Below are 18490 nucleotides of genomic sequence, written 5' to 3'. Positions count from 1 at the left end.
AACCAGATCTCGAAGTAAATAATTTCCTGCTGCTCCTAAGTTACTTCAGTCGTGTCTGAACTCTTTGCAACCCCATGGACTGTAGCCCACCAGGCTCTTGTCCATGGGATTCTCCAGGCAAGAATACCACAGCAGATTGTGATGCTCTCCTCCAGGGAATCTTTCTGACCCAGGATCGAACCTGCATCTCTCATGTCTCCTGCATTTGTAGGCAGGTTCTTTACCACTGGTGCCACCTGGGAAGCACTAAGTAATTTCTTCAGCATGTTTTTTCAATGAATAAAAAATAAGATTCCCAGGTATTTTTCCCAAACCTGTAAGGTCCCTAGTTGCCTAGCGATTAGCAAAATAGGAGGAAAGCAAGAACTCCTTTCTTGCCTCTAGCTTGGCGGAGGGGCTGGACCTCAATGGGAATCCCATAACTAAATCATCAAACAAGGCAAAGCTATAGCTTTTTAGCTATAAGCCCAAGATTCAGACATAATACTGTCACGTTGGGTATTATGTTACGTTTGAAATAACTTGGTTCTCACAGTCACTGAGCAGCTGGAGTTGTAACTGAAGCTCTGTTCTCTGCAATGTACTTAATTGTACATTTTTTTCTAATTATGAAATATCACAATGCCAATGCTGAAATACCAGGACTGTGTGAAAGACGTTTAAAAAGCATTGCCTGAGGACTTCCCTGGTTGGTCTGTGGTTAAGAACCTGCCTGCCAATGCAGGGGACACAGGTTTGACCCCTGCTCTGGGAAGACTCCACATGCTGTGGGGCAGCTAAGCCTGTGCACCACAACTACTAAGCCCACACGTGTTAGAGCCCACGCTCTGCAATGAGAAGCTACTGCAACGAGAAGCCCACACACTGCAACTAGAGTAGCCCCTGCTTACCATAACTAGAGAAAGCTCGTGATGAAGACCTAGTGCAGCCAAAAATAAATATTTTTAAAACTATTTATATAAAAAAAGCAAATGCCTGACAGAATGGAAAGATGAAAAATTATATTCTTCACACCAGATTTTTATTCACTCATTCAAACACCTTTTCCATGTGGTTCAAGTGGTAGAGGTTACAATCTATTACTACTAGTACAAAACAGAATGAATCAACATTCTTACAATATTGAAAGACCAGATCATTCCTAAAACTACTTTGCTTCACTTCTTACTCCTAAATTTTAAGTCATCCTTTCCTTCAATATGCAATATCTCAGCATTACTGAAACAATGTTTATACCTAGAGATTTTCTAAACTTTGTAGCGAACTAGATCTATAGACTGGGAAGTTTTTTTTTGGTTATTAATACAAAAAAACGATTATTTCTGAGGTTTACAAGCTAACTGTCAAAACTGAGTATTCTTCCTCTAATCAAAGGTAACCAACTTAACTTCTCATTAGAAAAGAAAATAACCAAACACAAAATAAGAAATTAGCCAGAAAGCTATGGCTTGTTTCTCACTCAGGAAAAAGTATAAATGGTAACAAATAAGGTACAATTTCCATAAGTGGCTAATTTTTTTAACTTGCAAGGTTTCCATTTCTAAAACAGAAGAGTTGAGACACTTTTCTAAGCAGCTTAATCTGTCAGAAGATTTCATATCAATGTTTACCCCCTCAGTACTTTCTATTTTGCTTTTACACAGTTAACTTTAAAAGGCAATTCCTCCCATTAAATTTGTGTGTTAATAAAAATGTAGGCTAAAGTTAAATGGGCAAAGATAAAGGCCTACATTGTATTTTGTGGGAGGGGAAAGAAAGTTATTTCCCCAAAGCAAGAACTCTTTGGTGAGAAGTATTTTTTACTAACACTTACCAATTTTATTCTTTCACAATTGGATGCATCAACTTGAGTCCAATGAGCATCTGGATTTGCCATATCTCGTGATTTCCAACTTTAATCATAATTGTGTCTTCTCTTTTTGTACTCATTTATACAAATGGAGGGCAAGAATACAATAACTATTTTAGTGATTACATGAGTTCTGTACTAAGACAGTGTGACCCTGCTAAGATTGAATTTTTGGCTCACAGACATTACTACCATGAGGTAACTTATTTGCTGCTGATATAAAAAATACTCTGGTATATAATAGGCAATTATGGGGTGTAAACCTATGAAAATTGAACATATAGAGAATTGCCTGAAGTAATTACAATCAATAATTTTAGAGCTGGAAGGAAATTTAGAAATCATCTAATCTTAACTCCTAGATAAAAAGTCAGATATAAAGACTTGGTTGGCAAAAACCACACTTCTCATGAGTGCCAGAGCTAGAATTTGGGGTTAATATTCCAGGTCAATTATTCCTCACAGTATACAATACTCATAGTTAAGAATAAATGACTTGGAAATTTATTTCCCAACAGATCTTTGTTAGATTAAGAAAACCAATCCAAACAAGAATGTTCAAAATCTGCTATCTATTCTTCCTTCTTAGTTCATGTTGCTGAATAAATGACAATTAAACATTAGAAGGACAAAAGGTCAAGGAACTAGATCAAGGAATGAGACAACTTAAAGTGAATAAATTCAGCATCTGAGCATAATCCTTTTCTCTAGTGCTGAAACAGGTTGATTTTAACACAAATTCTTAGTTATTTGCCACTTAACTTTCAGGCTTATAGACAAAGTTGTAACAGATCTCAAGATCTGCAGTTGATTCAATGACAAAAACTTAATTTGAGCACTTTCCTTCATGGCTACTACAACCACAAAATCAATTTCTCTCAAAGGAGGTTTCAGACGGCTCACATATAATTCTCAATTAGCAAAAACAATAGTCAGCTTTCTGTTTATTCTTTACACTATGTGTATCCTAGATGGGAATAAAAAGGGAGTAAAACAAAAATTAACCTAGAAGAAATTTTTCACTTAGTTAGATTACCTAGACATCAGCTCATAATGAACTGGGAGATCTACAGTATACTGTATGGTAATTTAAGGCACAAAGCTTTACAGGACTTGAGGTAGGTGCTTACAACAGGAGCTCAAAGCAAGATGAAGACAAGATACCTTATAAAAGAGACAGAATTTAATAAAATTTTAATTGCAAGGAGTAAATAAAAATGAAAATTTGAAAAGTTAAAGCATATTTGTTTTTATTTATAGACAGTTATCACAAGAATTGTAAAGAAAAAGAGAATATCAGAATGGAACTGGATAGTTTTCATGCTATAGCTAAGAATAAACAATGTTCCTACATATTATGGTTAATGAGCACATTATCAGTATAACAGTGAATTGTGGTTATTTAAAAATATGGAGACCATAATCTGTGCTTTAGAAATAACTGTATATAGTGTTATAAGCTGAAAAGACTTCAAAAGAATACCAAATATACACCTGTGTATAAGAATTCAGAAAAGGTTGCATTCTGTAAAGTCAATCAGCTGTATTAAAAATGACACAAATTCAAAACAAGATGCATGTTATATAAAAAAGGACTTTGTAAGACTTGCTTGCTGCATTAAATACATAGTTTAATCCATGAAATTTCCTTTTAATTATCATTTAGACAGAAGCATGCAAATAGTTCTAGGATCTACTTTGAGTCTTCCCCAAATCCACTAAGGCTACATATTCTCTCATCAGGAGCTAAGCAGGTATTCGGGTAGCTGCTTCCTCCTCTGCATCCGCTCGGTTTGCGTTAATTTCTGCAAGTGTTCGGCCAAACCGTGCCCATTCATCATTTCGGGGGACAGCAATCTGCTGTTAAAAGAAATACAATGCTTTATGTACACCGAAATAAAAGATCATCTTACCCACTATTTTTCAGTGTTTTCAAATAATTTTTCCATTAAAAAGTAATAATTGACTTGAATGTCCCTTCCATAATTACAGCTACTATACCAATAATTTATAACATTTCAAAACAAAAGATAGTGTTTGAGAAGTGTGTTGTGACAGCCTCAGAAATGATTTTGCTATTATCAGCATCTGCGCAAGAGAGAATGACAATGATGCTCTGTAAATACAACTCCTATGCACTATCTCATGGATTTTTTGGTGAGCAGGAATTCCTGAAGAATTTTTACTTCGTGCACATGAGTATGAAGTAATTTTTGAAACATGGTTCATAAGAGGCTGGTTTTTTGTTTAAGTGTTTTTGTTTGGAATGTAAGATACCCTTTCTTGATGTACCTAAACCTTTTGTCAAAAGGTATGCTGCTACTTACTAATTCAGTGACACACCAACAGTAAAAGGGGAAAGGACACTTGTGATATATTTCCCTCACTGAAGCATCTCAATAACCAAAAATTTTTGACAGCTGTCATTATAATATTGGAGGAATCTAGTATGCCATATTAGGGCACAGAGCCTTCAGTGTGGCAAATGGATATGCCTGCTTCTAAATCTACTTTAGACTAGATGGGACAGTGATACCCAGTATTGTAGCTTCCAGACAAATGTGACTATTTACATTAAATTACTAAAAATGAAATAAAATAGAAAATTCAGTTATTCGATTGTTCTAGCCACATTTTAAGTGTTCAGTAGCCAAATCTGGCTAATGGCTACCAGGTTGGATGGTGCAGATATAGAATAATTCCATCTATGCAGACAATTCAACTGGCTGCTCTAAATGATCCAATTTACCTCTCTCCAGATTCAGTTGCTGGAGGCTGTGGGATTTCCAGAGAGGACGGAGAATAAGGCACAGCGAAAGAAAAGAGTGACTAAGGCACCAGCCAGGGCTAAAACATGAGGAAACCACTCCTGAGCATTGTGCACAATCAACCCAAACAGTAAAGATGAGAGGGCTGCAACTCATCCTGTTGGGTTCACCCATAATGGCTTTGCAACAAGGTTCAAGGAGTCAAGAATGACATTTCACATAGTCATTAGATAGCTCTTCAAAGATACTACTTTTTATTTGAGCTACCTGGTCCAAACAAATCTACAAATACAGAAAATAAAATCTTATCTCAGTGTCAATTCTGTAAAGCCCCCAAGTCCAACTATAATTAAATTTCTTTTGCTTAAAGAATTTCTAATTTCCAGCAATGCATGCTGGAAAGTACTTTTGACATATGATTCTACCCTCAAGATCTGTTGCATAGGGACACAGGACATTGAGTTTAGAAAGGAAACTAATCTCAAGAGTTGCTTCTGTAATGAAAAGTAAGTTTTATCTTTACAAACACATGGGTTATTCAATTCATGAACCTCAAAGACTAGATTTAACCACAAAGATATTGTCACTATAGTTCCATGAAAGCTAAATAGATGTGTTAAAATTATAGGCAGTGAGCCCCATACCTCTCCCACATCATATATAACAATCTGTCCTTCAGAATCACCCACGGCAATCTCTCTTCCAGAATGGGTCCACCTTACACGATTAAGAGCAGGATTACCTTCCACAGAAATGCTTGCAGTTGGCACCTAAAGTCATTTAAAATATAGTTCAGTGTTAAAAGTTTCATCAGGATTTCTATAAACATGTAAAATAGTAATTCCTTTTTCTTCCAATCTGGCTAGGTTTTTGAAAACAAAGATGAAAATAGATAAAGAAATTTCCCAACTTTCTTCCTGTTCAGTGATACATTCTGAATGACATTACAGTCAATCCTTGAAAATGGTTTGGGAAAATAACTTAAGTCCTTTCATAAGAAATCTTCACATGACTGGACACATCATTTTGAGAAATCTTCTCTTTAATAAAGGAGTCTTTGTTGTTGTGACTTCTTTAAGAAGTCAAGCCATTTGAAAACAGATGGCCAAAACCTCATTTAAAGAAACATCTCAGAAGCCCGCATAAACAGATTATGGTTCAATTTTAGAGGACAGGAGTTACTTTTGTAACTTGTGTCTCTATTAGCTAAAACCTGTGATTTGATCCACAGATTCTACAGTTCATACTAAAGATGCAGTATGGGTCATTCCAAAGCCCTTATTCCCATGAACTACCTGGAGCAAGGCAAGATGACAGCACCAACACAAAGGCACCATCCCTTGGATTATGGCTGTACCCTCTGCTATGCTGAGGAAAAAGAAATTATTTGCCACTCACAGAGCAAACCTTCAATGTCTGACTCAGAACAGAACCACAATATTTTTAAATTTTTGAAACCTGATTAAAAAGAATCCTTCTATTTGACACAAGGCATCCCCAAATGACTAATTTAACCTTCTAGAATGCAAAATAGTTGTAAGAGAAAAATTATAACTTAGCTTTATTGTGAGTTAAATTATAGAACAGATCCAAATTTAATTGTAACCACAAATGCCTAACACGAAAATCCAAATTAAGAAAACTGGTACCACTCTAGGTAACTAGAAATGTATAATTAAGTCCAGTCATGTATCCAGGACTCAATCTCTTTCCCTAGCAGTATCTGAATGTTGCTCTTCAAACTACTAGAGCAGAAGCTAGCATGATGTTAAAATACTTGCATTTCCAATATATAAATTTCTTGTCCTGTAAAATCAACTAATTTACTTCAAGGATTATGACAACATATATTTAGCCACTAGAAATATGAAGAGATATGAGAAACAGTGGCTGTGGGAGAAGGCACCAAGAGACTTTCTCCTCAACAACTTTTATTGATAGAACTACTAATGTTACTTCTTAACCACCACATTGCAATATAGAACTCTAAGAACACTCTAAGCCTCTGCCTACATTGGTAAAAACAAACATGGTTAAAAATAAATAATTGCTGCAGTTAAATTTCGTTCCAAATAAGTCATTATAGTATAATAATTAGGAAATTTGATTATTTCTATATTAATTTTATAGTAACAATACACTATTTTTAATCTTTCACAGAGCAAGTCAAGAAAATACATTTTGTGTCACTCAAGTCAGCCTAAGACTAGTATTTATGGATAATATATAATTCTACCAAGGCTAAGAGAAGATTTAGAAATTCAGAATTAAGGTTAAAGTATGTCAACAGCCTGAAACTATCTGCTTTCTAGCCTATGAATGAAAAATATCCCAGTTGCCTTATGAATGAGACTTTGCCAGGACATGAAGAGACGTGACAATGCTTTTCAGAAGTAAAAGGAATGCCCCAGTGCTCCTGGCAACAATATTTCTCCCTTCAGTTCTGCACAGCAGGCTGTTTATTATTTAGGGTACAAAGCTTATTTGCTTTCTTTGTGATGAAGCTACAATCACAGAGTCCTTTCACATTCCTTGGGATAAAAGAATTTCACAAATTATTCAATAAATCTCCAATTTTCTATTTTCCAGTGCAATTTTTGTTATTTTCCTGCTCACCTCTGTGTCATTATTGAGATTCCACAAATCCAGCCTACCCATGCCATCCACACAGGCAAACAGGGCTGGGTGAGTGGGTGACCACATAACATCATAAACATAGTCTGAATTATCTTCAAATGAGTACAAAGGCTTGTTATTCTGAAAGGGAAAAGTTGATTTTTAGCACAGTCAAAATATGACATACATTCAGTAAGTATGATAAATTTTTATGATACTTAACTCAGCCTAGAAAAAGTTCCTATAATCTGTTTCACTAGAGAATTACCTGGAGTTATGAACTACGAATCAACAACTGGATTGCATTTTCTATTTAACTTGTAGACACCATACTGTTTTAAAAACAGGAATAGGATGTGCTTTAAAAACATTTCAATGAGAAGATTCTGGAAAGATGAGAGCAATGGCACTATACTTTTTGAATCTCCTCTAAATCTCCCGATAAACCGAGACAAAGCACTGAGGATAGCAAAAACCAAAGATTCATAAACAACATCTACAACAAAATCAGGAGATAAAACTTCAAATGTAAACCGGTGGAAACCTTGGCCAACTATGAGATCTGCAGGGCACATCTGTGTGAGAAGACGTATAGGAAGGCACGAGGGCTTCTCACAGCTGGAGAATAGAACAGAAAAGCCTGACAGTACACAGCAGATGATCACTGGACAGCATGGGGGTCAGTCTGAGAACAGCAGTAGAGACTGGGAGGGAGTTAACACAATTCCATTTACACACCGAAGACAGAATCCATCGTGATAGAAGTAAGGTCTAATGATGGCAGTCTGAGCCCTGAAAAACTTGCAAAACTAACAAATCAAAGCTCCCTTTCCAAGACAAAGTCTCACCAAAAAGAAACTGAAGGGAATGGAGTCCAAGTTGTGGACTACAGCATGATAGGGACAAGGGAAAGAGAAGGTTCAGATAAAGGTAGTGAAGAGGAACGGAAAAGATACATTTCAGAAAGTACAAGACACAGAGACGTATATATCCACTTTGCAAAAATCCCAGGAGAGCTTTAACCTAGACTACAAAACTAGAAAGGACTTCCCAGGTAGCTCAGTGGTAAAGAATCCACCTGCCAAAGCAGGAGACACAGATTCTATCCCTGATTCAGGAAGATCCCCTGGAGAAGTAAATGGCAACACACTCCAGTATTCTTGCCTGCAAAATCCCATGGACAGAAGAGCCTGGCAGGTTACAGTCCATGGGATCGCAAAGAGTAGGACACAACTGAGTGACTAAACAACATGAAACTAGAAAAGCTATCTATGCCCATTCCCTCCTCCGTAAACACAGAAAAACTCCTCTCACTACTAGATAATAAGGAACAAAAAAAAAGGATCTCAGTCAAATCTCACACAAAGTTATTGTGACAGACCTTTAACAAGTGTAAGGATGTCATGACAACTAAATGTGGAAAGAACAGTCTTTTCAACAAGTGATGCTAGGACAAATGTATATACACATGCAGAAGAATGAAGCTGGACTCCTCCTTCCCCACATCAAACCCAGAAATTAACTCAAAAATATTTTAGATCTGAATATAAGAGGTAAAATAATACATCTTCTAAATACAAGAGGTAAAAACAGTAAAACTTAGAAAGTACAAGAGTAAGTCATTGTGACTTTGGACTTGTCAATGATTTCTTAGATTAGATAAAAGCACAAATAACAACAAAAAAAAAGTATATATATTGGGGTAAATCAAAATTTAAAACCCTTGTGCTTCAAATAATGCCCTCAAGAAAGTGAAAAGAGAGCCTATACAATGGGCAAAAATATTTGGAAATAATATATCTGTAAGTAACTTGTATCTACAACTCTTAACAAAACTTTAATAAAAAGGAAAACAAGCCAATTAAAACTTGGGCAAAGTTTTAATAGGCATTTCTCCAGAGAAGATCTACAAATACAAATAAGCACTTGAAAAGATGTCCAACATCATTATCCATCATGGCAATGCAAATCAAAACCACAATGGAATATCATTTCATACCACCAGGATGGCTTAAATAAAGTCCCCAAACCACTGAATTATACACTGTAAAATAATGAATCTTATGGTATCTGAATTATATCTCAATAACACCATTATTTTTTAAAAAAAGAAGAGATAAATTGAATTTTTTTGAAAGTGATAGACAAATGAGATTAACAAAGATATACCTGTAACGGCAGGTCCTAAAAAAGAAAATCAAAGCAATACTATAGAATACAAAAATAATAATTTTAGAGAACTCTCCTAAAATAAAAGACAGCCTGAAATTCATATTAGAGTATCTTGTGTATCTACCCTTAAAAAAAGGTGCAATCAACCCTTAAAAAAAAGAAAAAAAAAAGTTGATCATCCAGATTTTTAAAGACCAAGTTATGAGGTAATGAAAAAAAAATAGGATTGTCATCAGACTTTTTGACAACGCTTTTGCCAGAAAACAAGAGTAATATTCTTATCCCTGTGTGACTTCTGACCGAAGCAAGAATCGAAAAAGGCATTTCAATGCACCTTCCCACATTCTAGGAAAATTATGTCTTCTCCTCTTTCTAAAGCGCTAAGACGGAAGTACAATGTTTGATTGATGCCCATCTGAAAGGATGATGAAGTTCAGGTTGTACGAGGGCACTACAAAGGGCAGCAATTTGGCAAAGTAGTCCAGGTTTACAGAAAGAAATACGTCATCTACACTGAACGAGTGCAGCGGGAGAAGGCTAATGGCACAACTGTCCATGCGGGCATTCACCCCAGCAAGGTGGTTATCACCAGACTGACACTGGACAAAGTCCGCAAAAAGATCCTCGAACATAAAGCCAATCTCACCAAGTAGGAAAGGAAAAGGGCAAATATAAGGAAGAAACAATTGAAAAGATGCAAGAATAAAGTCATCTTGTCTACAGCTTTCATTAAAAACTTAAAATGAAAAAACAAAAACAAGAGTAATATATTTAAGGTAATCAAAAAATGTAAACTGTAGATTTTAAATATAGCTAAACTGGTTTCCCCGGTGGCTCAGTGGTAAAGAATCATCTGCAATGCAGGAGAAACAGGAGACATGGGTTTGATCCCTGGGTCAGGAAGATCCCCTGGAGGAGGCCATGGCAACCCACTACAATATTTTTGCCTGAAGAATCCCATGGACAGAGGAGCCTGGTGAGCTACAGTGCATGGGGTCGTAAGAGTTGGACATGACTGAAGCGACTTAGCAGACAGCACAAACTGACCTTTGTAAACAGACTCTTGTGAATGCAGGAATAATGCACCCATGAGCACCTCCTGAGGAATCTATTGCAGAAGAAGCTTCAGATGACCAAAAAGAATGAAGAGATGTCAACTAAGGACTGGGGGACTCCAAGCTTCTCCTTACAGAATTATAAACAATCTGCAACTATATACAACAGTATGAACGATACCACAGAATGCAAAATCCAGACTGTGAGAAACTAACAGGACAACCGAACTGGTTTCTTCAACAGCAGTAGCAGCAAGAAAACAAGACAGAGAAGGAAACCCTATTTTTAAAGAGAAGGGCTCAAAGGATGGGTCAATCACAAATATATGAACCTCATCTGGATTTGGCTTCAAACAAATAAATGGTAAAAAAAAAAAGATATTTTTTAATTGAACACTGATCGCCTATTTGATGAAATTAAGAAATCACTATTCATTTGGGGGGAGGGTGCAACAATGATATGGTAGTATTACAGGGTTTGTTTGTTTTGTAGATAGAATACTGCATATTATAAGTCTTCATTTAAAATAATCCAGTGGTAGGGAGGGAATGTATGCAGGAATAGATCAAACAAGGTTGGTCATGTGTTGATACTTTTAGGAGCGAGGTAATGAACACAATGGTTTAATTATACTTCTCCTTCTGCTTTTGCATCTATTTGGAATTTTCTGTAACAAAAAGTTTAAAATTATAAATCTAAAATTTTCCAGGTATCAAAGTAAAATGTCAACTGCACGATTATCTTAAAAGCCAAAAAAAATCTATTTGTAATTAAGAAAATAAGAATTTTAACCAAACTTAAAAGTAAGCTAAAAACAGAAAGTAAGAGTTTTTTTCCTTCTTAAGATCATTATTTTCGTATAACGCCCCTTGGCAACAATGCCAAGGCAACAATGAGTATCACAATCACCTGCAGAGCAGATGCAGGGTCCCACCTTCAATGTGCATCACGAGTCTCTCTGGTGTTGCTCCACTAAAGGTTCTGATGCACATCAATGATTAACAAACACCCTGCTTAGAAAAAGCAAGGAAAGATAAGAAAGCTTTCTTAAGTGAACAATGCAAAGAAATAGAGCAGAACAATAGAATGGGAAAGACTAGAGATCTCTTCAAGAAAACTGGAGATACCAAGGGGACATTACAAGAAAAGATGGGCACAATAAAGGACAGAAGTAGCAAGGACCTAACAGAAGAAGAAGAGATTAAGAAGAGGTGGCAAGAATACACAGCACTACACAATAATGTCTTAATGACCCGGATAATCACAATGGTGTGGTCATTCACCTGGAGCCAGACATTCTGGAGTGTGAAATCAAGTGGGTCTTAAGAAGCATTACTATGAACAAAGCTAGTGGAGGTGACGGAATTCCAGTTGAGCTATTTAAAATCCTAAAATATGATGCTGTTAAAATGCTGCACTCAATATGCCAGCAGATTTGGAAAACTCAGCAGTGGCCACAGGACTGGAAAAGGTCAGTTTTCATTCCAATCCCAAAGCAAGGCAATGCTCAAACTACCATACAATTGTGCTCATTTCACATGCTAGCAAGATAATGCTCAAAATCTTTCAAGCTAGGCTTCAATAGTACTTGCACTGAGAACTTCCAGATTTATAAGCTGGATGTAGGAAAGGTGGAAGAACCAGAGATCAAACTGCCACCATCCAATGGATCATAGAAAAAGGAAGAGAATTCTAGAAAAAACATCACTTTTGCTTAATTTTCTACACTAAAGCCGCTGACTATGTGGATGACAACAAACTGTGAAAATTCTTAAGAGATGGAAATACCAGACCACCTTACTGCCTCCTGAGAAAACTGTATGCAGGTCAAGAAGCACCAGTTAGAACTGGACATGGAACAATGGACTGGTTCAAAATTGGGAAAGGAGTATGTGGCTTATTTAATTTATATGCAGAATACATCATGTGAAATGCCGGGCTGGATGAATCACAAGCTGGAATCAGACATGCAGATGATGGCAGAAAGTGAAGAGGAATTAAGGAGCCTCTTAATGAGGGTGAAAAAGGAGAGTGAAAAAGCTGGCTTAAAACTCAACATTCAAAAACTAAGAGTGGGGAAAATGTGGAAAACAGTGAATGACTGTCCTGGGCTCCAAAATCACTGCAGTGACTGAAGCAATGAAATTAAAAGATGCTTGGAAGAAAAGCTACGACAAACCTAGGCAGTGTTTTGCAAAGCAGAGACATCACTTTGCCAACAAAAGTCCATATAGTCAAAGCTATGGTTTTTCCAATAGTCATGTACGAATGTCAGAGTTGGAATATACAGAAGGCTGGGCACCAAAGAATTTGATGCTTTTGAATTGTGATGCTGGAGAAGACTCTTGAAAGACCCTTGGACAGCAAGGAGATCAAACCAGTCCCTCCTAAAGGAAATCAACCCTGAATATTCACTGGAAGGACTGAGCTGAAGCTCCAATACTTTGGCCACCTGATGTAAACTCATTGGAAAAGACCCTGATGCTGGGAAAGACTGAAGGCAGGAGAAGGGGGCGACAGAGGATAAGATTGGATGGCATCACCAACTTAATGGACATGAGTTTGAGCAAACTCCGGGAGACAGTAAAGGACAGGGAAGCTTGGCATGCTGCAGTCCATGGGGTTGTAAAGAGCTGGACATGACTTAGTGACTGAACAACAAGGTCTGAACAACAATAAATCCTGAGGTGATTATATACTTCAAGAAAATCCCATTTTTAGGCAATTTTATGTCTCATCAAAGACTTAATTAAAAACAGTTGTTCACAGTCATGTGCACATACATGTTCAACTCTGTAAGAATATATATTAGTCTACAAGATTTTTTTTAATTTAAAATACTGGTAAAACTATTTTGGAAAATTGCTCAGCAGTATCAACTAAAAGCATGCATATCTTATGGCCAAGTATTTCCCTCCTAAGTATATGCCCAACAGAAACAAGTGCTTATGTTCACCAAAAGACACCTACAACTATGCTTGTAGCAGCACTATTCATAACCCAACCCCAAACTATAATCAACCCACATACCATCAGCAGCAGAATGGATAAATTATAGTATATTTACATAAGGGAATACTATATACCTGAGACAATGAACATCTAACAATACAACTACATTCAACAAAATGCAATGACTCTCACAAACATAATGAACAAAAAAGCCAAACACAAGTATATATCATGATTCCATTTTTTATAAAATATGAAAAATTTAATACACTAATTTGATTAAAACACATAAAAATTATATATAAAGTGAAAAAGAAGATTGTGGAATGTCTTAATATTATTAATAAAATGAATTAAGGAAATTATTAATAAAATTCTTCATCTAATTCAGTGGACAATGATGCAGTCAGAGGAAAAGAGCAGGATGCATTAAAACTGGGTAAAAGATTATATTAAAAATAAAAATACAATAAATGGCAATAAATACAATAAATGTTCCCAAATTTAAAAAATGTAATTAGAAACCTTTGGTAATTTTTTCAAGTTTAATTTAGAAAACAGTCATCCAAGGATTAACACTTCTCCCCCTCAAAGAGAAAGAAAGAACACACACTAAAATTGTTCATTAATATATTAATCTTACATATGACACTGAAAATTCAAATCCCAAATGGATCATTTGAAATACTTTTTAATAGTAATATCTCTTCTTAATTTGATGAGAACTTCTGCCTAACTGGAAGAGAGGCAGCAGGAAAGAGCTGAAGAGGGACACAGGACCTAGACTCTTATTTCAGGGCTACCAATAACTAGCTTTAAGGCTTTGGAGAAGTCGTTACTGCCACTCTAAAATTCTTACAAACAAGAGGTTTGCAAATACATTTGTCAAAAAGAATGAATCAAAAGAATGTATTGTTTCTTAAACAACAGATAGCATTTGAATAATCAAAGGCAGCTCACTGTAGTACGTGGTGAAAATAAACACTGAATGGTCAACAGACAAACCATATACATATTTTTTTAAGTTCTTTACAGTTATGTACTGGGTTAAACAGTGTCCTGCCCACCCCAGCCCCCCAATTCCCTGCCAAATTCAAGTCTGTTTGGAACTTGTAAATGTGACATTATTGGAAAAAAAGGTCTTTTGCAGACTTAATTAAACTGCTTAGAGTAGGCCCTGAATCTAGCATGACTACTGGCTTAAAAGAAGAGAAAAATCTGGACAGACATGTACAGAGAGTGCCATGTGATGACAGAGGCAGAAACTGGAGTGATGCACCTGGAAGCCAAAAAGCACAGACTGTTGACAACCCTGAAAACTAGAAAAGACAGGGAAAGAGGGATAGATTCTTCCTCAGAGCCTCCAAAAGTAACCAACCTTGCCAACACCTTGATTTCAGACTTGTAGCCTCCTGTGAGAGAATAAATTTAAGTTACCCAGTTTGTGACAATCTGATACGGCAGCCCCAGGAAATGAACACAGTAATTCTATATTTTTCTGGGGGCATCTGGGAAGTTCTAGATTAATAACCAAAGAGTCCCTATAGTAAATCCATGAACATAACAGTGAGGTACTCTCCAGAGAAGTGAGAAATAAGTACGTCCTCACGTGAATCAACATAGACATAAACAGATTCTCATTAAAAATAAACAATTCCAAGGGCAGAAATACCTTTCTATATAACCTGAAAGAAGATACTAACTTTTTGAGAAGGAATGTATATATCCATTAAAAGAAATGGAAATATAAAGAAGCAATCTTACAAGAAAACTGAAGAAACACCTAATTCAAGCACTGTCCTGGAGACAGCGTCTCTGTCAATGGATTCTGAGGATTACCACCTATGGCAGGGTTAACTCTATGTGAAGACGAATGAATCAGGCTATCTTTGCTTGATGCCATTAAACATTCAAATTAGAAAACGTCTTTTGCTCCAATTCCTTGCTCACCAAGCAACCTTCTGATTATAATTTGTCTTCCCATGTGGGTTGTCCAATACAGGGAAACAATGAACTGGTCAGACAAGTATGAGTATCTGGGCCTTCTGGCAGTTGTTTCTCATTGTAAATTAATAAATTGACCTTCTCCAATGTATCAGTGTCTTAGACACCTGTAAGTTCTAATTAGCACTCCCCAGCTAATCAACCGGCAATGGCACCCCACTCCAGTACTCTTGCCTGGAAAACCCCATGGACGGAGGAGCCTGGTGGGCTGCAGTCCACGGGGTCGCTAAGAGTTGGAAACGACTGAGCTACTTCGCTTTCACTTTTCACTTTCATGCATTGGAGGAGGAAATGGCAACCCACTCCAGTATTCTTGCCTGGAGAATCCCAGGGACAGGGGAGCCTGATGGGCTGCCGTCTGCGGGGTTGCACAGAGTTGGACACAACTGAAGCGACTTAGCAGCAGCAGCAGCTAAATCAACTCTAGTAGACTGATAAAACTGAGTTTCTGCATATGCAAAGGACTGGGTCCTGATGGTCAGTCAGCATTTTCCAAGAAACATCCCAACTTCAGAGCATTTCTTCATTTTAATTTGTCTAATAGGTGCATAGTTGCTATAGAAGCATTAGTAAAATCTCTTTCACACTGTTTTAATGCAGATATTTTCCAAGAGTTAAATAGGTTAAAGCTTTTCAAATAAGGAGGGAATTTAACACATCAGAAACTGTGAAAAAATTTTAAGGTGTATATGGACTACAAAAGTTCAAGAACTACCTATTCTGAGAAATACATTAATGATTTTAACTCTGTTACTTTATGGTAAATATGCTCCTGAAAGGCATCAGTTCTGAGATTAGAATATACTGTGCATATATTAATACACCCTGTCCTCCAAATAAATAATTCTTATATTTTAAGAGTAATCTGTAGCTCAGTTCAGTTCAGTCGTGTCTGACTCTTTGCGACCCCATGAACCGTAGCACACCAGGCCTCCCTGTCCATCACCAACTCCCGGAGTTCACCCAAACTCATGTGCATCAAATCTGTGATGCCATCCAGCCATCTCATCCTCTGTCGTCCCCTTCTCCTCCTGCCCCCAATCCCTCCCAGCATAAGGGTCTTTTCCAGTGAGTCAACTATTCTCATGAGGTGGCCATAGTATTGGAGTTTCAGCTTTAGCATCAGTCCTTCCAATGAACACCCAGGACTAATCTCCTTTAGGATGGACTGGTTGGACCTCCTTGCAGGCCAAGGGACTCTCAAGAGTCTTCAGCAACACCACAGTTCAAAAGCATCAATTCTTCAGTGCTCAGCTTTCTTCCCGGTCCAACTCTCACATCCATACATGACCACTGGAAAAACCATAGCCTTGACTAGACAGATCTTTGTTGGCAAAGTAATGTCTCTGCTTTTTAGTATGCTATCTAGGTTGGTCATAACTTTCCTTCCAAGGAGTAAGCGTCTTTTAACGTCATGGCTGCAGTCACCATCTGCAGTGATTCTGGAGCCCAGAAAAATAAAGTCTGACACTGTTTCCACTGTTCCTCTATTTCCCATGAAGTGACAGGACCAGATGCCATGATCTTAGTCTTCTGAATGTTGAGCTTCAAGCCAACTTTTTCACTCTCTTCTTTCACTTTCATCAAGAAGCTTTTTAGTTCCTCTTCACTTTCTGCCATAAGGGTGGTGTCATCTGCATATCTGAGGTTATTGATATTTCTCCCGGCAATCTTGATTCCAGCTTGTGCTTCTTCCAGTCCAGCGTTCCTCATGATGTACTCTGCATATAAGTTAAATAAGCAGGGTGACAATATACAGCCTTGATGTACTCCTTTTCCTATTTGGAACCAGTCTGTTGTTCCATGTCCAGTTCTAACTGTTGCTTCCTGACCTGCATATAGGTTTCTCAAGAGGCAGGTCAGGTGGTCTGGTACAGTTAAATGTGGTTGTAATATTAAGCTCATTTATCAGGTCTAACCCTAATCAAGTGCTCATGGAATCCTCAAGTTATCAACTATTCTATTCCTCCTACCATTTTTCAGGAGTGCCAAAGTACTTCTGCTGTGAATTTTCAAATTTGGTATTTTAAAAGGTTAACAGTGTCCTTTAACTATTTTAGAAGCAATATCTTGGTTGGTTTAAATGTCACCAAAATGCAGAAAACTATTTTTATCTTCTTTATTAAAAATAACTGAGTTCAAAAAAGTAAAAAATTTGATGATCTAGAACCCTGTCACTGCATTAAAATCCCTGACTGCAAAAACTAGATGATAGAAGATAGATTACTTGAAACTAAATTTGAGGCAGTACCACATTGAGATTTCAAGTGACAGACAGAGAACTTATAGAAAGGGAGAAAAAGAAAGAATCTTGTTTCGCTATTGGGGCAGAGCCAGATCTTAAAGGATACAAAGATACAGCAATATCTAATGATTCATTCTTCCAGTTTATGGGGACTCAATTCCTAGAGTCAGAAAACACTTAAAAAGTAGAGGCAAAGAGAAAAACATTTAAAGTTGTTAAACTTATGAATTTGAAGATACTGGTTTAAAAATCTTAAAGCTTTTTAAGCTGGAACAATGTTTTTAAGAAGAGATTATCTTAAAATTTTGCCTGTTATTCATTATCATTGTATTAAGAGAGCAGAGAGGCTCTACCAAGTTTTTAGGGAAGAAATGAAGACCAGTAACAATTAACCATGAAGTATAAATCCAAGATCAAAGCAATAATGACTTTGGGAGCCATAATATGGCCAAATAAAAAAATACTTAGCAGATTGTTGCTCTTTCTTCCTTCATAGACTAGAACTATTTGTGTGATGAAAAGTGAGAATAAAAAGGTAATTCTTCTGATATAGTTTTGAGGGTATGTGATTTATCTTCTATAAAATCACCCTGTTCTGTGTTGTCCTATTCTTTGGTCACTAACATTGGAGTGACCAAAGAACAGGGTGGTGTGGGGAAGGGAGAGCCATGTACTACAGTTGAATGAATAAATGAGTCTTCTATAAGAAGCTTAAGAAGGAAGCAATGCCTAGCTCAATTAGCAAAGAAAGAGATATGGCTGGCTGTCATTCTTATTCAGTAGGCATTTTTATGTTGAAATACAGGAAAATACAAAAACAAAAAATAT

General features: G+C 36.8%; 1 protein-coding gene and 1 pseudogene across 7 annotated transcripts in view; one reads left to right on the top strand and one right to left on the bottom strand.

Annotated features, from left to right (window-relative positions):
* Positions 1-3073: 3073 nt before the first annotated feature.
* DYNC1I2 (dynein cytoplasmic 1 intermediate chain 2) overlaps positions 3074-18490 on the bottom strand; it is a 62459-nt gene continuing 47042 nt past the window's right edge. For 5 of the 7 annotated variants that reach the window (XM_055397475.2, XM_055397480.2, XM_055397476.2 and 2 more), the window contains 3 exons: positions 7234-7374; positions 5262-5387; positions 3074-3709 (listed from right to left, as the gene is read on the bottom strand). In XM_055397475.2, the coding sequence (XP_055253450.1) occupies positions 3596-3709; positions 5262-5387; positions 7234-7374 (381 nt within the window). In that variant the 3' untranslated portion in view covers positions 3074-3595. The remainder of the gene's footprint in view (positions 3710-5261; positions 5388-7233; positions 7375-18490) is intronic. The other 2 variants (XM_055397479.2, XM_055397481.2) reach the window with 1 other exon arrangement.
* On the top strand, positions 9697-10111 carry LOC148778591 (large ribosomal subunit protein uL24 pseudogene; annotated as a pseudogene).

The sequence above is a fragment of the Moschus berezovskii genome, chromosome 2, assembly GCF_049115385.1.
Source record: "Moschus berezovskii isolate FMDL1 chromosome 2, NW_MosBer_1.0, whole genome shotgun sequence".
NCBI classification, from domain to species: domain Eukaryota; kingdom Metazoa; phylum Chordata; class Mammalia; order Artiodactyla; family Moschidae; genus Moschus; species Moschus berezovskii.
This window is presented reverse-complemented; position numbering and strand designations above follow the sequence as displayed.